This window comes from Protopterus annectens, chromosome 17.part0 (assembly GCF_019279795.1).
Source record: "Protopterus annectens isolate FY-2018-M chromosome 17.part0, PAN1.0, whole genome shotgun sequence".
In the NCBI taxonomy this organism is placed as follows: domain Eukaryota; kingdom Metazoa; phylum Chordata; order Ceratodontiformes; family Protopteridae; genus Protopterus; species Protopterus annectens.
In genome coordinates this window covers 798,660,864-798,685,861 of record NC_056751.1, presented here as the reverse complement: position 1 = coordinate 798,685,861, position 24,998 = coordinate 798,660,864, and the positions used below count along the sequence as shown (strand labels likewise).

Here is a 24,998-nt window from a genome sequence, read left to right as displayed (position 1 = left end):
TGGTAGAAACTGAATTCACATGAAGGCTTTGTGTGTATCTCTTTACATATAGCCTTTTTTTAGTTGTTTCTCATTGGTTAGTGCCATTTTGTTTGCTTTCACTAACCCTTTCATATTTACTTTGCTGTATAAGCTGGACCACGTCATCTGCATACACTTACTGACTTAGCATTCAGTCTGTAAACCAAGATTCTTTCTTGAGAAGTAAAAGAAAGAAAAAAATGGCAGCCTGTGGAAAGTACTTATAAATGGTTGAGCTTTAAATAAAACTGAACTTTACTAGGTGTTGTCTGAAACTGTTTCTTCTAATATGACAGTAGTGGGAAACCAGTGGCAAAGCACACAAAACACAAACAAAAAATAATTCTGAGTGGAGAGCTATTAACACTGATGAATTATTGTATCTACAAGAAAATTTGCTCTGTACCCATACAGAAACTTGCAGCAACAACAAAAGGGAGTTTTCATAGCAGTTGAATTACTGACTGGAAAATATCTTTTTGTTATTTTATACTAAATATTTGCAACAAAATGGTATGAGTGGTAAGACAGCATTATTAAAACTCTACCTCTAAAATATTAAACTTTCTATCAGAGAAAAGTGTGTTCACTGGTGTGCACTGCAAAACAGAAATTTGTATGAAAGTTACCTGCATTAAAAAGAGAAACAGAGAAACTTAGTTAACCAATGAATGTGCTGCTATCATGGCAGGTGAACAGATATTAAGCTTCACTGAGAACATGAGTTCACAAAAGAAACTGGTGTTGGTCAATCAAGTCTGGTGTCAAGCAGAGGTCTGGTACATGAGAATAAGAAGAATTAGCAATAAGCTGTCCCTGGTAGGCAGGTTTGAAAGATTGTTTTCTACTCCAGTGTTGTTATGAAAAGTGAAAGCTTTATGCAAGAGCAAGGGCTCAAATGAACCTAAGAGAACTGTAATAAATTATTTAACTTTTGAAAGTGTTAAAAAACTAGAACCTGTGGAAAACATAATGGAGATAATTCAAGAAATATTGAATGTAATAAATGAAGAATCAAGCACAAGGGAAAGTATATGCAACACTCTTTCAGTACAACTCTGCAAAATGAAGTCAGGACAATAACCAGGAGTAGAGAAATGCTAGAATAGGCAGGGGGTGATTTCTGTCCAAGTACAAAAATGTGATGAAGAAGCCAGGCAGAACTATAAAAAACACACACTTTAATTGGTAAGCACTTTCACATCAGACAGGATGCTTCATCAGACCATGAAACCTACAAAACATCACTTCCTTTATACAGTCTTGAATTGAATAATTATACAATTAGTACATCAATTAAATAAAATGAATCTTAATTCACCCATCTATACCTACATTAAATATATGTCATAAATACTAAATAATAAACAATAAATACACACAATCTTAACATTTTCTTAAAAATTTCATTTTAATGGGCGAGCTTTTAAGTAATATTTAATAGTAGCTCTATCATTCAGCCCAGGTGGGCGATCAGCTTGTAGCTCTATTATCCATCTTAACTCACTTTGCTCTGTATAATTCTTAATGTCCCCTCACCTTGAACCTAAATCAACACATTCAATTGCTCTAAAACTAAATGTATGAGTTTCATCATATTGTGTTATATGTCTAGCTAAAGCACTTCTTTCTGTATCTTTATTTTTTATTGCTAGTAGATGCTCCCTAATCTGTTCTCTTAAAGACCTAATTGTCATTCCTACGTAAAATGAATTGCAGACATTACACACTGCCAGGTAAATTAAATCTCTAGTAATGCAACTAGCTACAGCTCTAAATATATATTTTTTAAGGGTTATGGGTTTTTTTAAGATTGTGTGTATGTATTTATTGTTTATTATTTAGTATTTATGATATATATTTTAATGTATGTATAGATGGGTGAATTGTTAAGATTTATTTTATTTAATTGATGTACTAATTGTATAATTATTCAATTCAAGACTGTATAAAGGAAATGATGTTTTGTAGGTTTTATGGTCTGATGAAGCATCCTGTCTGATGTGAAAGTGCTTACCAATTAAAGGCTGTGTTTTTTATACTTTTGCCTGGCTTCTTCACCACATTTTTGTACTTGGACTGTTATATTTTGTTGTGTTGGTGAAGTTAATTCGCAGTGGCACCTTTTATATTTCTCTGGATTAGTTTTTTAGGGGGTGATTTCTGTAAACACAGAGAGAGAATTAATACCAATACTGGGAAAATATTAAATCAAACTAAAAATGATGAAGGATATCACAAAATTGGACTAGCTAACAAAACTTAATATGGGGTTTGGCATAATGGATAAAATATTTACCTCACAGACATAAGGTACAGGGTTTAATTCTTACCTTGGGAAGCATGATTATTCTTAAAAAGGTCCTCTATTGTCATTAGCCTAGTAATCATCTATGAACAGTTCATAGTCATAATCTGTTTGCATATATAAAAAAAAAACTTTTCAGCTGCTTTTACGGTATTTGTGTTTTCTCCTCCTTCTCTATCACTCCATCTTGTTTTTCCTGCTACTTGTTCTCTAAAGTGTTCAATTGCATCTTCTGTGCTGCATTTATTACTATTTGTTTTTAGCCTGTTTACATTTTAAGTGTTATTCTAAACCTCTTAGTTTTGGTTTAAGCACTTGGGCTTTAGGCCTACCCCTTAACTCTCCCTGGCCTCTCTCCCTCAGATTCTGACAAATATGGATGGAAAATGTCCTACAGTTTCTCATGCCATCCTGGTTGATATGGGCATCCTGAGACCATGTAGCAACCGCCTCATGTACATGGACAACCATCTACTACTACCACCTAGGAACACAATTTGTGAAAGATGTAATTACATAAAGAAGCTACAGTCTATGCTGTCTCCCTCACAAGCCAATATATCTGGCACTGAGAAGATTCTCAACACAATCAGTACACCTCAAATACCACCCAGAACTACACAACACACACTCACATATGTGGAGGTTCTCAACAAAAACAAACCCAAACAAAGGAGACCTCAGAGGCAAAAACACATGAGGACTCCACAACCCTCCACACCACATACCATATATAGTCCACACACCAGTGTCTCACAATCACTAAGGCCTAACCAAAAACACAACATATTAGTCATAGGAGACTATTGTAAGACATGCAGATGTGCCTCTCACCAGGCTGGATAAGGAGAAAGTCACGGTTAGTTGTTTGCCAGAATCTGCCATATCACACACACACTCAAGTCTCTCAACAACAGGTACTGTTATGACTCTGTCATAGTCCATGTTGATGTGAACGACTTGAGATGTACCTTTCTGAACTATATGAATAGAGATATGATTGAGCTCGCTGAATATGTGTCCTAGACAGGTATTTCCCTAGCCTTAAGCAGCATTCTACCATTACCCAGAATGATGACTCAATACAAACAGAAAATGATTGACTTTAACAATTGGCTTAGTTTTTGGTGTCATTCCAGGGGGATCCAGTGCCTGACACCCTGGGAAGATATGATCGACAGACCACCATGCTTTGCTAGAGATGGACTGCATCTGTCTCACCTGAGATTCAGGCTTCTGGCAAAGGCCCTTGCCTCCCCAATAGTGCCTTTTTTAGGAAAAGTCATGAAGTCAATACTGCCAACATAAAAATCTCAACAAGACACAAATCAAAGGTCCTGCTGATAAACACTAGGAGTCGAAACATGAAACTGCACTTATTGCAAGCATTCTTAACCCTGGAAGATGCTGACATTTGTGCAGTCACAGAACCTGGTTCAAAGTTGTGAAGAGCACCCCAGCCTTACCTGGTTACTCATCCTATCATACATTCAGACCCCAAAATGTGGACAGCAAAGCCAAAGGAGGTGAAGTTTCAAAATATATTAAAGACACACACATCTCCAGGCTGGTCAAATGGTATGACACACAGGAGACACACCAGGTGCAGTTAACCATTGACAAGACCCCTATTCAAATTATAGCTAGCTACAGACCCCCAAATTTGACTCAAGATGTCCACTCCACCTATCTGGACTTCTTCAGATCTATCAAGATTCCAATATTTCCCCTCATCCTGGGTGACTTTAATTACCATAGATTGGAAAAACTACTCATGCCGGCACACAAATGCTCAGATTCCTTGATTTTATCAGTGCAAATGCCTTAGAACAGCTAGTTGATACCCCCACAAGAGGTGATAATATCTTGGACTTGGTATTAACCAACATGAGAACCACTGCAGCACCCCTATGGCATCATCCTCACTGGTAAGATCCAACCATAAAGTGGTCACTTTCGAAGCCACTATCTTCCCTGACCCCCCTATAGCTAGGTTCAAACAAAAAAAAACTTCTCCAAAGCTGATTACACTCCTGAAGGATGGCATAAACAGTTTCACAGCCCCCTCCCCTACTATAGGAACTGGAACCCATGTCCTAATCTACACCAAAGTACTATACGAGCATTTATATAGATGCATGGAATCAGGAATACCCAACAGGACAAAATCATCCTCTGCAAGGAAGAGTAAATCTTTTGGGTGGACATCTGCAATAAATAAACTATATAACAAAAGGAAAAAAATTGCTGTCCAGGACCAAAAAGGAGCAGATTCCCAATTGGAAGCAATCTCTCCTTAGCCTGAACAAGCAAATAAGAGCACTTAGTGAAATCCTCTAAAGCCAACTTTGAGTTCAAATTGGCTACATCTACTAGAGGCAATCATAAGGTCTTCTTCGCATATGTCCCCAATCTCAAAGAAAGCACCCAGATCTAGTCAGAACTGGTGATCAAGGACACCATATACACAAATGCTGTAGATATAGCCAATCTATTGGCTGACAGATTCAGTGAAAACTTCTCCCGTATGCCCCCCATTAGTAAATCATGACATCACCAGTACCTGCCCCCCACCCCTTATCTCTAGGGAACAGATCATCACTGCCCTCTCAAAGCAAAAAATGCAGCCTCCATGGGACCCGATAACATCCCAGACTGCATTCTACATTAACTTAGGCATGAACTTGCAGCACCATTAGGCACCCTGTTCAACCAAAGCCTGAGTACCGACTTTGTCCCAGATGAGTGGAGGGCAGCCACTGTCATCCCTTTACACAAAGGTGGAGCATCCACCGATCCAAGAAATTATAGACCCATCAGCCTAACTAGCCTGATCTGCAAGGCCATAGAATGGATTATCAGGGACCTCATTAACAGGGACATTGACAACCTCCAAACACTCGACCCCACACAGTTTGGCTTTGTCAAGGGGAGGTCATGTCTGTTTAATCTGGTTGACTTCTTTGAGACAGACACCAAAGCCATGAACGAGGGGAAGACAGTGTACACCACCTGCCTTGACCTGGCCAAAGCCATTGACACTATTCCCCACTCAGTGATTGTAGATAAACTCTCTCAACTAGGCATCAATCTATATTTTACCAGATGGGTAGCAAACTAGCTCACTGATAGAACCAACCTAATCAGAATAGGGGAAGCCACCTCAAGCACTAGACCCATATGAGTGGTGTACCCCAGGGATCGGTCTTGGGGTCTCTGTCATTTGGGATATCCTTCTCTGAGGTGCAGGCTAAAACCAGTGGGCTATGGCTGACCAAGTTTGCAGATGACTGCAGGTTGGGCGCAGTCATCAATTTCCCAAGTGATGTGGGTGCCCTCCAAGAGAGTCTCATCCAAACAAATGACTGGTGCCAGAAACATGGCCTCAAGCTGAATGTCAAAAAATGCATCATCATCCCCTTTGGGGAGAGTGACATCCCCACATATTATCACACTAATAAAAACATCCTAAGTACAGAATCAGTAGTGAGGGATTTGGGTACCCAGGTTAATAGCAACCCGACTTTTGACCACCATGTTGCTTCCATTGTACAGAAAGCTTTCTACATGGCTCACCTCATAAATAAGGGAATCTCATCCAGGGACAAAGAGGTCATAAAATCCCTGTATTCTTCCCTTATAAGGCCAATTATTGAGTACAATGCCCCCTTTGGTATGTATCTCGCAAAGCACATGCAACAGCTGGAGAGACCACAGAGGTTCCTCACCAGGAGAATCCAGGGCCTCAGACACCTACCGTACACAGATAGGCTAAAAGCCCTGTCCCTCTACTCAGTTTCATACAGACTCCTCAGAGGTGACCTCTGTCTGGCATACAAAGCAATCTCAGACCCCACCTTGATGGGACTGGTGCATATACACAAGTCAAGTTCCACTCAAGCAACCTGCATGCGTGACCTCAACCTGGTCTGTGAAATCAATAGGACTTGTTGGCGAGACAGATTTTTGTCCCAGAGACTCCCCCATCTGTGGAATAGACTCCTTCTCCAGGTCAAGCAGAGTACCTCATCATCCCTTTTTAAGCTCAGCCTGGATAACTGGATGGGCAACAGTAAATACACTCCTGGGATTCCACCTGTATCCCTTCTGGACATGGGCTCTGGGTGCTGACTTGTCTAAACATGGGCTAAACTCCTGGCTAGGCTTATAAGGGCCTCAGGGCCAATAACCTAGTAACCTCCTATGATCCTATGATATAACAAAAGGAAAAAATTCATGGAAAAAATCAAGAAGAGCAACTCTCATAATGATAGGTACTTTCCAGTTACACTAAACAGGAAGTTAGTAGGGCTAATTAAGTCCAACAAGACTAATTACAAGGTCAAAATAGCCTTACAGGCTGAAGACAACCACAAGTCCTTCTACAAGTATGTTTGAAACCACAAAGGCAGCACACATCATTGTGCTGTACTGGTGGTCAGTGGTGTCACCTTCACTGAGCAGAGTGACATAGTAAATTTACAGGCCAAGTTAAGTTCAAACTTCAACCTCTACTCCCCCTCCAGCCCTCCCATGAACCACCTACCAGCATAACCCCCTCAACTGTTAATGGGGTGTATGTCCCAACTGTTCTCACTAAGGCCAAAAACACAGCCTCAATAGTCTCCAACAATATCCTTGAATGCCTCCTAAATAGCTTGAAACATGACTTATCAAGACAACAACAAAGTTTCTTTTCATATATACCCTCAAAACAGGCTTTGTACCAAGAGAATGGAGGACTCCAGTGGTTATCCCACTTCACAAAGGTGGACCACCAGCTTATCCTGGAAACTACAGACCTACTAGTGTGACTAGTCTAATATACAAAACCATGAAACAAATTATAATGAAAATTATCATGAATGGGACCCAACCCAGTTTGGCTTTGTCAAGGGAAGGTCATGCCTACTAAACCTATTGAACATTTTTGAGAAGGTAATCAAGGCAATGGATGAGGAGAAAATAGTGTGTAATGCCTACCTGGACCTGGCTAAGGTGGTCAATACAATATCCCACTTATATACAGTTGGCAAACTCACCAAACTGTAGACAGTAATCTGGCCTTTGAACAACATATGGCCAAGGTAGTAAGAAAATCAATCAGTGTCACCCAATGTATAAGTTAGAGCATGGTATCCACGTCCAAAGAAGTCATAGTGCTACTTTATTTGGCTTTTATCAGGCCCTTCATTGATTATAATGCTGCCTTTGGCATGTACCTGACCAGACAGATGCAACAGTTGAAATGCCTACAAAGATTTCTTGTCAGGAGAATCCAGGGTAAAAAACATATTGTCTTATATGGATCACCATAAAGCCCTATCTCTGTACTCTGTCTCCTATAGATTACCAAGAGGCGATCTGTGCCTATCATCCAAGGCATCATCAGATCCATTTCTGATGGATTTTTTGCAGATCCACAAAATGAACAACATCAGTACCACTAGATCCAAGGATTTAATTTTTTCTTGTGAAAAAAATAAATAAGACATGTTGGAGAGACAGATATATGTCTCAGAGGATTCACATGCTGTGTAACAGGCTCCCCATCTATATGGAGCAGAGTACATCCCTAACCCTATATAACCAGAACCTTGACCTGGAAAAATCAGAAATTCACCCCAGGTCTGGCCCCATGTCTCTTCTTTGATAGAGTGAGGTAGACAGTAATGCTCAAACTAACAGCCCCCCACATAACCTCTAGAAACTTCTTAAGTAACATACCCCTTCCCTAATAAATGCCCATAATATACAGGGACACAATTGTGTTGGGTTGCATATATAGGTTTATAAAGGCCCTGGTGGTTATTAGCCTAGTGTGTACCTGGGTTCACTTCACAATGCTGAATTTCCAAAACGTCGAATTTCATATGGTCGAGACCATATGATCAAAGTTTCATAATCTCAACATTGTGAACGGAGATCTGCATACAGTGCAGAATGGGTGATTTCCCTTTTTCTCACTGTAGTGTGATCTTGGAGTTGGTATATTTAAGTAGTGGGGGTGTGGGGACTGCAGGGGGGCTTGCCCTTCAATAATGGTGAGAAAGTTTTTTTGTTTTTTTTTTGTAGATTTATTTTACAATGTTGAGGTTCTGAAACTTCAATTATATGGTCTCGGCCATATGAAATTCGATGTTTCAGAAATTCGGCATTGTGAAGTGAATCTATGTACCTATGAACCTAAAAAAAAAAAAGAAATTGTTGCTCTGTCCAAACAATTCTCTGAATTTTCAGTATAAGTTGGAACACTAAGACATAAGACCAAACTTGACAGTGCAAAGTCGACATCCATAGCTCTCAACCTCTTAAGAGGCCAATGTGGAACACAGACCCTAACAATGTGTGACAAATGGTCAAAATGTGGAACACCCTATTTTCGCACTGCGCGAAACGTGCCATTGCCATGGAGCATGGTAGAACATTTGTAAAATTCAGTAAGACATACTTCTCAGATCCAACACCTTTATTTGATAATCTGCAATACCATAACTACACCATAAGTAAATGAAACAGCACTTTACAAAAATAACAATCACATTCACTACATTTTCTAAACAGACATATTACAAGTCACACAAATTATTTTAGTTAGAACAAGTTAAACAGCATCCTGTCATGTCAGATGTAGACCTATTGTATGCTGCTGTGACTTTCTTGGCAGCCTCTAAAACATGTTTTGGCAGCTTAAGATCACAGCAGTCCAGTTCTTCATTCATTTTAACTGCCAGCAAAGAGTTCAATGTTTTTACACTCAGAGACCGATGCAGTTCAGTCTTTACTTTCTGTACCAAGCTAAATGCTCTTTCAACTTGTGCATTTGAGTCTGGCAAGCAAAGTAAACTCATCATCAGCTGCTTAAAGAGTGGCAGTTTTCCTTGAGTACAAAGGACCTTCAGAAGGTGTGCCCAGTACTTTGGCACACATGAGTAGGGCCCATCTACTGTGCCTGTCAGATTCCCCGTGTCCTCAATCTGATATTGGGTAAACTCTTCAATTAATTGTTCAACCTCAGCATCAATTTCACACACATCCAGATGGAAACCAACATCCCTGACAAGTCCCGAAGAAATGTCCAATTTTGGGGCCAGATTAATAACTAATGCAGCATCTTTCAGTAAGTGATCCTGCACTAGAACCTTTTTCAGCATTTTCTGAAGCACTGCAGCATAAAAAGCTGTAACCTTTTTATAAAAGTTGAATTCAATGACTGTGTTGGTAATATCCTCCTCATGGCTGTTCATGTACTGCTTGACTTCATAGACAATACGCAGTTCACTGTTTGGTAGAAATCAGCTACTCTCAGTCAGCACTGACACATCACTGTGTTTGATTAGTCGGTCAGTAGCTGCAGGTCTGAGGAGTCTGCTAGCATACTGCTGCAGGAGTTTATGCACAGTGGCATACAGTGTCAGTAGCTGACTTTCTCTGTTCTGAAGCTGTATGTTGAACTCAAATAAGGGTTCCAGTGCATACTTAAGAAACATAAAAATAAAATGCATTTCATGACTCTGCAGGTTTTTAGAAATTAAGTTAATCTTAGCAGATCTTGGCTCCGCAGACAGAAAATATGAATTTAGAGCTGGCTACATGTCCAGGGTTCTGTTAATTACCTTACCAAAACTGAGCCATCTAGTAGGTGCATGTCTAATGATCTTGATGGGGTCAATATCTGTGAACAAAGCAAATTATTGCATTTTTTGTTGTCTTTGTGCACTGGAACTGAAATGGTAGTACACATCTGATATAAGTTCTTCAACTGGTGAATGTAGTGCTTTTACAACAGCCTTATTGCAGAGATCTGCCAAGTGGTAGAGACACCCAATGTTTATAATTGTGGGCTTCACCTCCTTTAAATGAGACAGCACAGAATTGTGTTTTCCAATCACTGAGGCAGCATTGTCTGAAGAAAAGCCCACAGTGTTGGAAACTAGAATGTTAAATTTTGTCAGAGTGGACAATAAAGCATCACACATTGCTTGTCCAGTTCCTGACACACATTCTGGCATATGAAAGAACCTTATCACATTTTTGCTTGCCTTTTCATCAAGGTAACCAACAAGGATCACTAACAGATAGTCATCTCTCATGTCTGTGCTTTGGTCCATATACACACTGAATGGTGATTTCTGGCAAGCTGCTGCAGCATCATTCTGGTAATGAGGCCCCAGAACATCTTGTGCAATGCATGCTGCCTTTGTTTCTCCACGTCATTTTCCAGAGAACATCTTGATCCTCTCCACACTTCTTCATAAATTTCAGGATGTGTTCTGCTGCAAATGATAAGTTGTGTTTAGCAAGGAGAGACACAAAACCAGCCTCTGCCTCAACCACCTTTGTCCTTGCTAAACTGTGAGGTCCAAAGAAATCCGCCATAGATCTTCCAGCTGCATGGTTGCAATTCTATCTGTGTTTCTCACTGTTGGCATGTCATTGCAGATCATGTCGGCCACTGTTATGGATTGTGAAATCCATGTTACAAGTCTTGCAGAAGGCATATTTCACTCTGTGCCTAGTCATAGCAAGCCAGTCAAAGGCACTTGCCCAACCTGGCTGAAAAATTGTGTAATCTTCTCTTCTTTGGGGTGCAATCTGTATCTATATCCCTGTCCTCGGTGTAATCTGGGCAGTCTGTACCTAGCAGGTGCAAAGATATGAGACAATAAGGCCATAACCTATCCATATCACTGGAAGTTTCCTGACTTTGCACCTTCTTCTCTTGCTCATCTCTGCTCCTTTTGTTTACTATAAAGCCCTGCATGATCAGATTATTCACTTCCTTGCTTCGACAATGACACTTTCAGTCCTCTGATGCTCACTTGCCCACCTAACCAGTGTTGCAGAAGGGGAAAAGTGACTTTCATGACATTCACTACTGATTATATCTCAAAATCCATGCCAAGGATAAACACATCCAGCTTAACAAATGCACTTGCAACACACATCATGAAAATACTACTTGCATTTTACATTCACCACTTTAGATGTGTTCTAACCCTGTCCTACAGCCAGGTCTGGACCTGGCAAAGGTGCCTAAAAAGGGTACTTAAAACCAGGGTCCTTTGTACTTTTACAAGAATGTGCCATTTAAGACATCATGCCTTGGAACAGTTAAGACCAAAGAATGCAAGATCTGACATCTTTAACCATGAAAAATAAAACACACTAAGCAGAAGCATACATACATATCCCAACATTTGTAAATCCTAATACTCTACCTTAAAATCCAAATAGCACACTAATGGCAAAAAATCAGGTCCAAAGTATACAAAGGATGTAATGATACTGGCATGAATGTGCTTAGTTTCCAGTTGTGGAAATACTACTGGAAAAATGCCACTGAGTAAAGATAACCAGAGCAGAATGAGGGACAAAACCTAGACCTGACACAATGCGAATTAAAACATTTCCCGAAATTTACAACTTTGTAGTTGTGACATGCATGACATTTTAGACACCAGCACAGCTCAACGAATCTTGGACATACCTAAAAATAATTAGGTGCAAGCAGAGACAAATTACTGAAAACTGAAAGAAGAATAGAGAAGGTGTACTAATAAATGCTTTGAAACAAGGTTATAATTTTAATTACTGTTTAGTGCCCAACTCAACAAATGCCAAAATAATCAGGGATAGCCACTTAAATGCATACAACTATTTCAAGCATGGGCATTAATGCTATCCTAGCCTGTCAATATACCACTGAATAGCCTAGCTCAAATTCTCACTTCCTACCTTGTTATACCACCTCTTTCAGAGAAAGAAAAAAACTTTATAATGGACAAATAACTGTCAACACATCATGATTAAGTTAACTGAAATCATTGCAGCATTTAAAATTAGAAAACGTGCCATTTTCCAACATGTCAGCCAGCAATGCAATACGGTTGCTTACGTTTTTCTTGAGCAGTTCAGCATCTTTCCATTATGAAAACACAGTAAAGTTACACTCTAAAGTTCTACCAGAAAACAAACCTGGATACTTTAAAACATCTAACTATAAATAACTTACTTTTGGCATCCGTCCTGTAACAGGCATGCATGATATTACAAAAATGGGTTCAAAAGAAAAAAAAAAACTTCTCTGACAGAAAGAAATTATTTTCAAACTTTTACCAAACAACATAACAGAATTATGAGTGTTAAACTATCTAGGAAATCTACTGGCATTTAAGAAAAGATGGCAGCTGCCTAGAATCACAAAACAGCTGTACTTGACTGCATACCTCTCAACCTCTTAGTGCAAGAAATCTGGACAAAGCCCAGCGTAATAGGGGAACAAGCAGCACAAAACAAGAGACACTTTAAATATTGTTCTTATAAACTTAGAAAGTTGCTAGAATAACGGGACCTGTCTTGTTATACAGTTTCTCAAAGAAATGGAAATTACTTTCAGAGATGTACTAGGGGGACAAGCAGCACAAACATAGAGACGCTTTAAATATTCTTCTTAGAAACTTAGAAATATTGCTCTTATAAACTTAGAAAGTTGCTAGAACAACAGGGTCTGTCTTGGCATACAGTTTCTCCAAAACAATGGCAGATACTTTCAGAGACGTACTAGGGGGACAAGCAGCACAAAAACAGAGACACTTTAAATATTGTTCTTATAAACCTAGAAAGTTGCTAGAATAACATACAGTTTCTCCAAAAAATGGTAATTACTTTCAGAGATGTACTAGGATGACAAGCAGCGCAAACATAAAGACAATTTAAATATTATTCTTATAAACTTAGAAAGTTGCTAGAATAACAGGACCTGTCTTGTTATACAGTTTCTCAAAGAAATGTCAATTACTTTCAGAGACTTACTAGGGGGCTAGCAGTGCAAAAATAGAGACACTTTAAATATTGCTGTTATAAACTTAGAAAGTTGTTAGAATAACAGGATCTGTGTTGTCATACAATTGCTCAATTACTTTCAGACTTCAGACACATACTAGGAACAAACAGCACAAAAATAGAGACATTACATATTGCTTTTATAAACTTAGACAATTGCTACAATAACATGATTTGTGCTAGCATACCAGTTCTCAAGGATAGAGGAATACTTGCAGAGATAACCACTGCAGCTACAAAACTTACCTATGCCAATGTAAACAGAACCAGCAGCTCAATACAATCCAAAGACTCCACAGCAATAGCACAAATAATCCATGGCACAAATTATGATGATCCCGGTTGTCCAGCAGGCAGCAAAATAGAACCTCAGCCTTCTGACCGATTTTGATCCACCAAAGAAGTAAGGTTCCTGAAGTCCCTTCAGCTCACTGACTCCTCTCCTGGCAGGCTGGCTTCCAAGTCCAAGCGTCTTCAAACCGTAACCACTCCTTCCTTCTTCCCAGTCTTCTTCCTTCCAAGTTGTTGTGGCAAAAAGTAAAATCTCTGATTCCTGAAAGCCTTTTTCAAGCCATTATTTTGGTCCAAAAAGGCTTCCCAGAATGTGAGTGGCCTATATTGGGGAGCTCACATTGGCTCCCATCCTCCTGAGAAGCTTTACTTGATTGGCTCATAGACCACGTTCATAATTGTCTGTAAATGCGGTCTATGAGCCAATCAAAAACTGAGGAGCACAGCCAATACTGTGTAATGTAGAAGAGCAGCAGCACTATGCATTGGTTTGTATACTGTGATGCCGATTGGCAGTAATTGCTTTACACAAATCAATCAGAATCCATGTAGAGGAGCCACAGCTGTTCAATGCAGAACAGTGGAACAGTGGCTTCGCTCGTCATTAAATGTGGAGCATTCCATATAACCTGGACAACTTGGATGTTTAGATGACATCAGAATACAAAGGGAGAAAGGACAAATTGATCGTACTGGCACAGAAATAAAAGAGAAATCATTTTCAGACACAAGCTATAGCTAAGAACAAGAAGGAAGAACTGTGTCAGGAGCTACTAAAGGTCAACATTGACCTGTTTGATCCCAAAGTAAAGTAACTCAATATGTAAACAGAGATCAATTTTCTAAAAGTGTAAGCTCTAAAAGACTGAGCATGAAGTCAAAAAAGTTACAGAAGAATGAAGTGGCTTAGCCTATACATCAGAGGAAATCTGAACTTGCAAATGAACGTAAACATATGGAACTGTCCAGTTTGGAATTTGAAAAAGCTACGTGTAAAGTAAAACAGATGAAAAAAACAATAATTTTAATGCACATAATAAATAAATCAAGGTGCTGAAATAAATTCATTAAGAATAAAAGCCTTATTAATATGCTACAAGAAGAAACTTAACAGTTGTGCTGTATGATGAATGAACAGTATAATGCTATTTTTAAGTTAACCATAAGCAACATTCTGGAAGGTGGAAATAAAATCCAAAGTAAATCTATGGAGGAAACAAACTGTAAATTAAAACAATGCTTCTCAAGCCTCACCTCTTTTGTTAAGTTGGTACAAGAAAGTCATACTGCTGTAACAAACTTGCAAAAAGAAAATAAGTCTTGAATCCTTTGGCTGCCTGCCTTGGTATCCTAAAGCAGTGTACTAACTGTATTATGATCACTGATTATGAACTCCAACTAAATACAGCAAACTCTGTGAATTGTGTAAATACCAAGCTAGCATAGAAGCATCCCTCTTGTGAGCAACAATATGCAGACACCATCACATAGTGACACCCTCACCTCAACCACTACCACATTCTCAAGCAGAGTAAAATAAAATGTCATACCTTGAAGCTGTAAAAAATTATTTTCCAAAGCCTCCTAGAACTTATAAGATCAGGCATCAGAGGATAGCCCTCAGCTCATCTGCTTCACATATAACTGTAACAACAAATAGTGATATACCAGCTTCTGATAAAAGTGCTAAACCAACTTCTTATAAAGATATGTTAGTGACTGGTGACTCAATTGTCAATTATATAGACTCCCAACTCACCATGCTAGACAAGGTTAGAGTTTCTCTCAGCTGCCATTTGGGTGCCAGGATCACAGGCATTACAAGTATCCTCTGGACCCTTTTCTGAGACAAATATAACTATGGCATGGTGGTAATCCATGTGGAAGTGAATGGCCGCTCTGTGGGGGCATGCAGAGAGACATGTAGATAGTCCCTAGGCATGTTACAAATGCAGGTAAGATGCTGCTTCTGAGTGGAAACAATTCAACTCAGCAACTTTACTCAATTAATGCTTTCCAAATTGCACTTAGTCTTTTCTCTACTACCTACATCCTTGGTTATAAATACAAACTATACTTTCATGAGCATATTAATCTGGAACCACGCAAAAAAAAAAAGAAATCAAAATTAAATGTCTCACCCACCATAATCATGCTCCACTACACCTAAAACTAAGCAGAAATATAGTCCCCAAATCAGGGTCTGCAGATCACCAACATTCACAAAACAACTTTTCCCCTCATGCAAACACCGCAACTACTTCTCCTCCTCAAAAAAACTCCTTTATACACTTCTTTCACATTAACTTACAAAGTATCTGCAAGAAAATTTCCGAATTCCATACATGGTTTGCTATGCACTCCCCAGATAGAATTCTACTTACAGGCATTTGGCTAAAGCCAGAAATAGAAGACAAAAAAAATCTACCCCTAGGCTATAATATTCTAATAACAGGCAGGACACTCAAAAGAGCAGGGGGGAGGTTGCCATAATTTATACAAATAACCTCCAACGAACTCTATCTACATGTAAACCTTTACATTTCAGTAATGCTGAAATCCTCACTCTGTCTAAACAAATCCTTCCAAGTCCATAAATGTAATACATATTTATAACGGGTCTATATTATAACATCAAAGTCTTAAAACTTTGAATGTTATAATATCAAACCCATTTGATCGAAAGACCATAAAAGCGAACACTCAGAATAGCACATTTTTTCCCAGGGAAAACATTTGCTGTTCCGACAAACATACACACAACACAAGCACACCAAAATAAATAATACACACATACACTTCACAAAACCCTACACTAAACCATACATACACTACTAACTATCCACGTACCTTAACCCAACCCTAACCCTAAGGTCCGTAACTATCGCACACTCACCTTACCTGCTCCCTAACCCTAAAGTCCCTATCGCACACTCACCTTCCCCACTCCCTAACCCTAAGGTCCCTATCGCACACTCATCTTCATTCGCACACTTACCTTAACTCGGTCTGTAACCTTCACTCCACAGTCGAGGAAATAGCGAAGCTGCAGAAATGGCCCACCGAATACTTTCCCTAGGAAAGTATTCGATATTCTGCAGCTTTGCTATTTTAAGCGTTCGGTGCATAGGGTTCGATATTATAACATTCAAAGTTTTAAGACTTCGATGTTATAATATAAACCCATTTATAACCCCCCCAGGGCAAAACATTAACACATCAGAAATATTTTTCATCTGGAAGATATCAAATCTCTCACAAAAAAAATAATACTGGATATTTAAACATAAGTTCTCAAACAGTCCTGCTGATTCTATAAACCTATAAGTCCCATCTCAACTGATAGCCAACCCCACCCATTTTTCTGTTATTTATCCTTGAATGGATTTTTAACACCTTCACCAGATAAATTTGCTTCCTCTGATACTCTGTCAGTCTCACTACATGACCACCTTATTATATTCATCATAAGACAGCAACAACATGTAAAATCAGATTGCAATCTATCCCACTTCAGCAAAGATAGTTTTATTTCAGTCCTAAAACTAATAAACTGGATTAACCTCAAACATCTTCCTTTAGATAACACAGTAGCTGAGTTTAATAACATCATTAAATTAACTTGCTCAACTGAAAATCAAAATAGTTAAAGCCAACCCAGCCACTAGTTATCTAAAAATACAAAACAAACAATGAAGCAAAGGGATAAAGCTTGAAAAGCCTGGTCCATAAATAAAACCCAAAATAACTATCAAACCTACAGACATCTCAAAAGCCATGCAAAATATTGTATAAGAACTGGCAAGAAAAACTACTACTCAAATGTTCAAACAACAGCCCATAGCAACCCAAAAGCATTTTGATCCTGATTAAACCTAACATTAAAACCTGGATACTGTACTCAACCTGACCTCTCAACAAAGAATAATAGCTACCCAAAACACACTGCCAACCTATTTACACATCATTTCATTAACTCAGTCTCCACATGAGTTAGCAACTCAGGCAAATCAGCTTCTCACAATTAAACTCAGTCAACTTATCATCTACATATGTTTTCTTTCAAACCTGTCCCTACCTCAGCCATTAAAAGACTTTTCCAAAACTGAAAATCCACCTAACAACAGACTATCTACCATCTGTCTATACTAAAACTGTTGCAGAAGCAATAGCATTCAGAGTATCCATCCTAATAAACTGCTCTGTCCAAGAATCTTCCATCCCGCTATTCTTGAAAAAATGTTACATTCTACATCTGCACAAAGGTGAAAACTCTACTGACATTACCAATTACAGTCCTATAGCTATATTACCTCACCTATCTAAAATCCTGGAAATTGTATACAAATTCAGCTGGTAAGTCATATTATGCAATTTTCCCTACTAACCTTATCTCAAAATTGACTAAGGGTACAGACAGATTCCTATTACCCATAAAGCCAAAGGGAAGGCAACATTTTCCCTGAAATTTTCTTCATTATACTGTCTTACTCCTTGAACTTAATGACCCTCCTTCCACCTTTCAAAGGTTCTTGCATAAAGTTTTGACATGATGTTGTGTATCTTGATGATGTAGTAATTTATTCAGAAGATTAGGATTCACATTTAGCCAAGTACAAACTGGAGTCTTTAAGATAGGCAAGATTGACAGTGAGGTTTGCATAACATAGGTTCATAGGTTCATAGGTAGGTACTAGGCTATCAGCACAAGGGCCTATGTAAGCCTAGCCAGCAAGGTTCCCTGGCTTACACCACCCAAGAAAGTTATTTTCCTGTGCCACTGTCGGGCAGAGACACAGAAGTGATCCCTGGGGTGTAGTTCCTATTTCCCATCCACTCATCAAGATTTTTCTTGAAGAGTGCTAATGAAGAACTTTGCTTGACATAGATGGGTAGCCTGTTCCAGAATATGGGAATCTATCCCTCCAGCATGTACTGTTTATTGTGGTGACAAAGTTTAGGTCCCTAGAGCATGTAGCTTGGAGGGATTGGGATTTCTTTAGGTGTAGCATGTCCAACAGCTCTGGGTTTGACATAGCTTTATATGTTAGGCAGAGATCACTTCAGAGTAAGTGATATGCTACGGAGTAAAGCTGGAGTTTTATGAGGCGGTTAGTGTAGGGCATTTGTTTGAGGCCAGTAATCCTCTTTGTGAGGTACTTCTGTGGCCTTTCCAGCTGCTGCAGATATCTTGTGAGGTACATTCCAAAAGGGGCATTGTACTCTATAATGGGTCTAATGAGTGTCGAATAGAGGGGAACAATGACCTCTTTTTTCCTGGATGTGAACCCTTTTATGATGAGGTGTGCCACATAGAAGGACTTCCTGACTACTGTGGCGATGTGACTATCAAAGGAGAGACTACTGTTCACCTGGGTTCCAAGGTCTTTTATAGGTTCATAGGTTCATACTAGGCTATCTGCCCTAGGGCATTTATAAGCCTAGCCAGAATGTGTTTGGCTTTCGCCACCCATTTTAAATTTATTTTGCTATGCCCTTTTTCGAGGTTAGTATACTGTGCCTCTGTCTAACAGTGACACAGAAGTGATACCCAGGGTAAACCTACGATCTCCTATCCACTCATCAAGATTCCTCTTGAAGAGAGTCAATGAGGGACTCTGCCCAACCTGGACTGGGATTTTATTCCAGAGTGAAGGGAGCCTCTGGGTTATGAATCTGTCCCTCCAGCATGTCCTATTTATTTCTGTGCTGAGGTTCAAGTCTCTCGAGCGCATAGCTCGATGGGATTTGGATTTTCTGAGGTGCAGCATGTCCATTAATTCCGGGTTGGACATGGCTTTATACGTCAGGCACAGATCGCCTCTGAACAGGTGGTATGCCACTGAGTAGAGCTGGAGTTTCTTTAACCGGGCAGCATATGGCATCTGTTTGAGCCCTTTGATCCTCTTGGTGAGGTACTTTTGGGGTCTTTCCAGTTGCTGCAGGTGTCTGGTAAGGTACATCCCAAAGGGGCATTGTACTCAATTATGGGCCTGATGAGGGATGAGTAAAGAGGCACGATGACCTCCCTGATCTAGATGTGAATCCCTTCATGATTAGGTGGGCTATATAAAATGTTTTTCTAACCACTTTGGCCACGTGGTTGTCAAATGAGAGATTGCTATCAACTTGGGTCCCCAGGTCCCTAATTACTTCTTCTGTACTTAATGGATTACCACCTATGGGGTAATTTGTGGGCACTTTGTTTTTGCCAAAGGGGATGACTATACACTTTTTGGCATTTAGCTTGAGGCCATGACTCTGGCACCAGTTGTCTGTTTCTATGAGGCCCTTTTGGAGGATGCTTGTGTCGGCTGGAGAGTCGATTATGGTGCCCAGTTTGCAGTCATCTGCGAACTTGGTCAGCCACAGTCATTACGTGTTGGCCTGTACCTCCAAGAAATATATACCGAACAAGAGGTCCCAGGACTGAGCCTTGTGGGACACCACTTGTAACTGGTTTGGAGTCTGACATGGCTCCAGCAAGTCTAACCATGTGGGTTCTGTCCTTGAGCCAGTTTGCAATCCATCTAGTGACATAGGGGTTTATATTTAAGCTGGTGAGCTTATCTATAATGCCCAAGTGGGGTATTGTATCGAAGGCTTTTGCGAGGTCCAGGTAGGCTGTGTGGACCACCTTCCCCTCGTCAATGGCCTTGGTGACTGTTTCAAAGAAATCAACCAGGTTTAAGAGGCAGAATCTGCCCTTAACAAAGCCGAACTGGGTAGGATCCAGTGTCTGTAGGTCCCCAATATCTTTATTTATCAGGTCCATGATGATCCTTTCCATAGCTTTGCAGACCAAGCTAGTCAGGCTTATGGGGAGATAGTTTCCAGGATCCGTTGAGGCACCAGCTTTATGGAGAGGGACCACTGATGCTGTACGCCATTCTTTGGGCACATATCCTGTAGTAAGGCTGAGATTGAACAGTAGTTTTATGTTTGGGTTTAGCACTTCTTGGAGTTCATGTAGGACGCAGCCCGGGACACCGTCTGGTCCCATTGATGCTGTGTTTTTTGCTTTAGAGAGGGCGGCTCTTACCTGAGCATCTGAGATGTCAGGGGGGCAGCACTCTGCTGGGATAGATATTTGCCCTTTTGGTGGGGAGTTTGCGCTGAACCTGTCAGCTAGGATGTTGGCAATGTCTGTGGGTTCAGTGTATTTTTGTCATTTTGGACTAATTCTGAGCATATCTGGGAATTACCACCCAGGTTCCTAACATAACTAAAGAAAGCCTTGTGATTATCCTTAGTGTCCTGTGCAATTTTTCTCTCGAAGCTGGCCTTAGACAATTTTATGAGTGCCCGTAGTTTTTTGCTAATATTGATCAGTGATGCCTTCCCTTTTTGGGATTTTGCTCTATCATTTAGTAGCTTCCTCCTTCTATTGTATAGTTTGTTTATGGCTGGGGTCCACCAGACAGGACGTCTGCCTTTGGAGGATTGGGTCTTGGTTTTATTTGGGATCGCATGATCCATGCATTCTTGAAGGTGTTCATAGAATGCGTTTATAAAGAATTCTGCAGTCTGGGCCGTATTTTCCACAGGCCCGGGGGCTTTGATGGATTCCACCTCGGTTTTGAGGAGTGTGAAATTTGCTTTAGAAGTTTTTCACTGTGGTTTTCTGGGCAGGGGGTGGGGTCGGGATGTGAATATCCAGTGAGATTAGTTTATGGTCTGATCTTACCAGTGAGGGATACACTTCTGGTCTGGAGCATAGAGTCCCCATGTTGGTGATGATCAGGTCCAGTATGTTTTCCCCTCTTGTGGGAGTGGTAACAAGTTGTTCCATAGCATTTGAGTTTATAAATTCTAGGAACCTTTGGGCTAGGGTGTTGGAGCTAGAGTAATGCTCCCAGTCTATGTTTGGGTAGTTGAAGTCGCCCAATATAATGGTGTTTGGAGAGACCTTCATATTTTCCAGTGTTCTTAGAAAGGCCGAGTGGGGTTCCTGGGTTTGGGAGGGTGGTCTGTAGCAGGCTATAAACTGGAAGGCAGTTTTACCCACTGTTGGTTGCACATGGATAGTCTCTGATGCTTCGTGCTTTGCCACCAACCTGGAGGTGTGGGTATCTTTGATGAATATCGATACTCCCCCCTCCTTTTGTGGTTCTGTCCAAGTTTTGGGGCCGAAAAGCATGGTATGAGGTATAACCTGGTAGTGCTGGGGTGCTCTCAGGAGCCCTGAACCAGGTTTCTGTTACTGCACAGATATCGATGTTCTCCATGCTAAGGAGAGTTTCGAGTGCGTGCATCTTGAGGTTTAGACTTCTGGCGTTGAGTAGCATTACTCTTAGTTTCTTATCCCTTGTGATACCTATGGAGGTGGGTTTGTCTTTTGAGTCTTGCCTAAAAAAGGCACTATGGGGGTAGCAAGAGCCTTTGCCAATATCCGAAAGCCCAGGGGTGACAGGTGCAAGCCGTCCCTAGCGTAGCATCGTGGCTTGTCGAGCATATCATCCCAAGCTGACAGGCATTGGATCCCCTTTGAATGACACCAGTACTTAAGCCAATTGTTGAAATTGATCATCTTGTCTTCATATTGTGGCATCATTCTTGGTGAGGGTAAGATGCTACTCAAGGTCAGGGTCATACCGGCCTGGGCTACATGCTCAGAGAGCTCATTTATGTCTCTTTTCATGTAGTCCAGGGAGGTACATCTCAGGTCATTCAGTAGATTGCTGCCTATGTGGTAGTTCATGGGTACAGAGTTTTTACCAAAGGGAATGACACTGCACGTTTTGGCATTTAGCTTGAGGCCATGGCTCTGACACCAGGCATCTGTCTCAGTGAGGCCCTTCTGTAGGATGTCCACATCATTTGGGAACTTGACTATCTCTCCTAGTTTGCAGTCATCTGCGAACTTCATTAGCCAGAGGCCTTCTGTGTTAGCCTGTACTTCAGAGAAGTAGATACCAAGCAGATGAGGTCCCAGGACGGAACCCTGTGGTACTCCACTTGTCACTGCTTTGAGGTCAGATTTGGAGTCTGCAACTTTTACAGTGTGGGTTCTGTCAGTGAGCCAGTTGGCAACTCATCTTGTGACATAGGGATTTATACCTAGTTTAGTGAGTTTAGCTATAATTACAGAATGGAGGATGGTGTTGAAAGCCTTGGTGAGGTCAAGATAGGCTGTGTGAACCCCCTTACCATCATCTATGGCTTTGCGGACTGCCTCAAAGAAGTCGATTAGGTTCAGGAGGCATGATCTGCCTTTCACAAACCTGAACTGGGTGGGATCCAGAGTTTTTAGGTTACCAAAGTCTTTGTTTATGAGTTCCATGATGATATGTTCCATGACCTTGCAGACCAGGCTTATCAGGCTAATAGGGCGATAGTTCCCGGGATCAGTGGTGGCTCCCCCTTTGTGGAGTGGGATAACTGTTGTTGTGTGCAATTGACTGGGCACAAAGCCTGATGCGAGGCTATTATTGAACATGGAGCTTAAGTGGGGAGCCAGTTCGTTCTGAAGTTCGTGTAAAACGCAGCCTGGGATGTTGTCCAGTTCCATGGATGCTGTGTTTTTGGCTTTAGAGAGTGCAGATTTTACCTGTGTAGTTGTGATTACAGGGACTCTGCATTCTTCCTGTATAGATATGGGCCTTTTAGGGGTGAGTGGGGGGGGGTAAAGTTAGCACTGAACCTATCTGCCAGGATGTTGGCAATATCAGTTGGTTCTATAATTTTCGTGCCGTTGTGCTGTAACTCAGAGCAGATCTGGGTGTTGCCATTGAGATTCTTGACATAACTATAGAATGCTTTGTGGTTGTCCTTAGAATTAGTGTCGATTTTGTTTTCATAGCTAGCTTTGAAGGATCTTCTAAGGGATCTCAGCTTCTTACTGAGGCTGACCAGGGAGCTCCTCCACTCATGGGATTTTACTCCTGTTTGCAATAGTTTCTTCCTTCTGTTGTACAGTTTGTTTATGGCAGGGGACCACCAGATTGGCTTCCTTTTTTTGGAGGATAGCGTCTAGGTTCTGTTTGGGATAGCACGATCCATGCACTCGTGTAAGTGCTTATAGAGTGCATTTCTGTAGGATTCAGCAGTTGTAACTGTATTGTCCATCTGCATGGGTGTCATGAAGTTCACCACTTCTGTCTTAAGAAGCATGAAGTTGGCTTTGGAGAAGTTTTTTACTGTGGTTTCCTAAATGGGGGTTGGGGACGGCATGTGGATATCAAGGTGATTAGCTTATAGTCGGATCGGACCAACGAGGAGTTGACTTCAGGTGTGGAACACCGGTCACTCATGTTGGTAATGACTAGGTCTAGGATATTGTTGCCCCTGGTGGGGGTGTGGATAAGTTGATCCAGGGCAGTGGAGTTTATGAATTCCAGAAAGCATTGAGCTAAGGAGTTGGTACACGAGTAGTTTTCCCAGTTAATGGTGGGGTAGTTGAATTTGCCCATTATTAGGGTGTTTGGTTGAACCCTAATATTTCATCAAGAAAAGAGGAGTGGGAATCCTGGGGCATGGTGGGGGATCTGTAGCAAGCTACAATTTGGATTGCAGTTTTGCCCAGAGTTAGTTGCACTTGGATAACGTCAGATGCATTATGCTGAGCAACTAGCCTGGAGATGTGGATATCCTTAATGAATATCGACACACCTCTGCCTTTGGTGTTTCGGTCAAGGTTTATATGGCCGAAAAGTGGGGTATGAGTTATAGCCTGATAGTGCAGGGGTGCTCTCTGGAGCCTTGGACCAGGTCTCAGTCACTGCACAGATATCAGTGTTTTCCATTTTAAGGAGTGCCTCAAGTGAGTGCATTTTGAGATTTAGACTTCTAGCATTGAGTAGCATTACACTCAGTTTTTGCTTGCTGTTCCTGTTACGGTGGTGAATTTGTTATTTGAACCTTGCCTAAGAAAGGCACTATAGGGGCAGCAAGAGTCTTAGCTGATATCCGGAATCCCAGGGGCGACAGGTGCAGGCCATCTGTGGCAAAGCATCGTGGTCTGTCGACCATGTCATCCCAAGTAGACAGATACTGGATCCCCTTAGAATGGCACCAGAAGCTTAGCCAATTGTTGAAGTCAATCATTTTGTCCTTGTACTGCGGTATCATTCTGGGCGATGGCAGAATGCTACACAGTGCTAGGGTCATACCTGCCTGGGTCACATGATCGGAGAGCTCTTCCATGTCTCTTTTCATGTAGTCCAGGGAGGTACATCTCAGGTCATTCACACCAACATGGACAATGACAGAGTCATATTTGTACTTGTTCTGGAGTGACCTGAGTGCGTGGGTTATGTGGCGGATCCTGGCACCTGACAGGCAGCAGACAGTAACCTTCTACTTGTTTAGCCTGGTGAGTGGGACAACAGTGTGCCTGACTATAGAGTCACCTATGACTAGTGTGTTGGGCATGTTGTTTTGCCTTATTGGCTGTGGTTGAGTGGCACAGTGAGTCTGTGGGCTATGTGACATTTGGGTTGTGTTGGGGGACGGAGATTGCTTGCATTTCTGCTTTGGAGGTCTCTGTTGCTTAGACCGATTATTATTGAGAGCCTCTGCAAATGTTTTTATG

The 24,998-nt window shown here is 40.9% G+C and overlaps 1 protein-coding gene across 1 annotated transcript in view; it reads right to left on the bottom strand.

Moving 5' to 3' along the window:
* The window catches only part of LOC122791519 (extracellular calcium-sensing receptor-like), a 120,804-nt gene that overhangs the window by 70,289 nt on the left and 25,517 nt on the right, over positions 1-24,998 (bottom strand). The window contains 1 exon segment of the mRNA XM_044059260.1: positions 9,124-9,516. Coding sequence (XP_043915195.1) covers positions 9,124-9,516 — 393 coding nt within the window.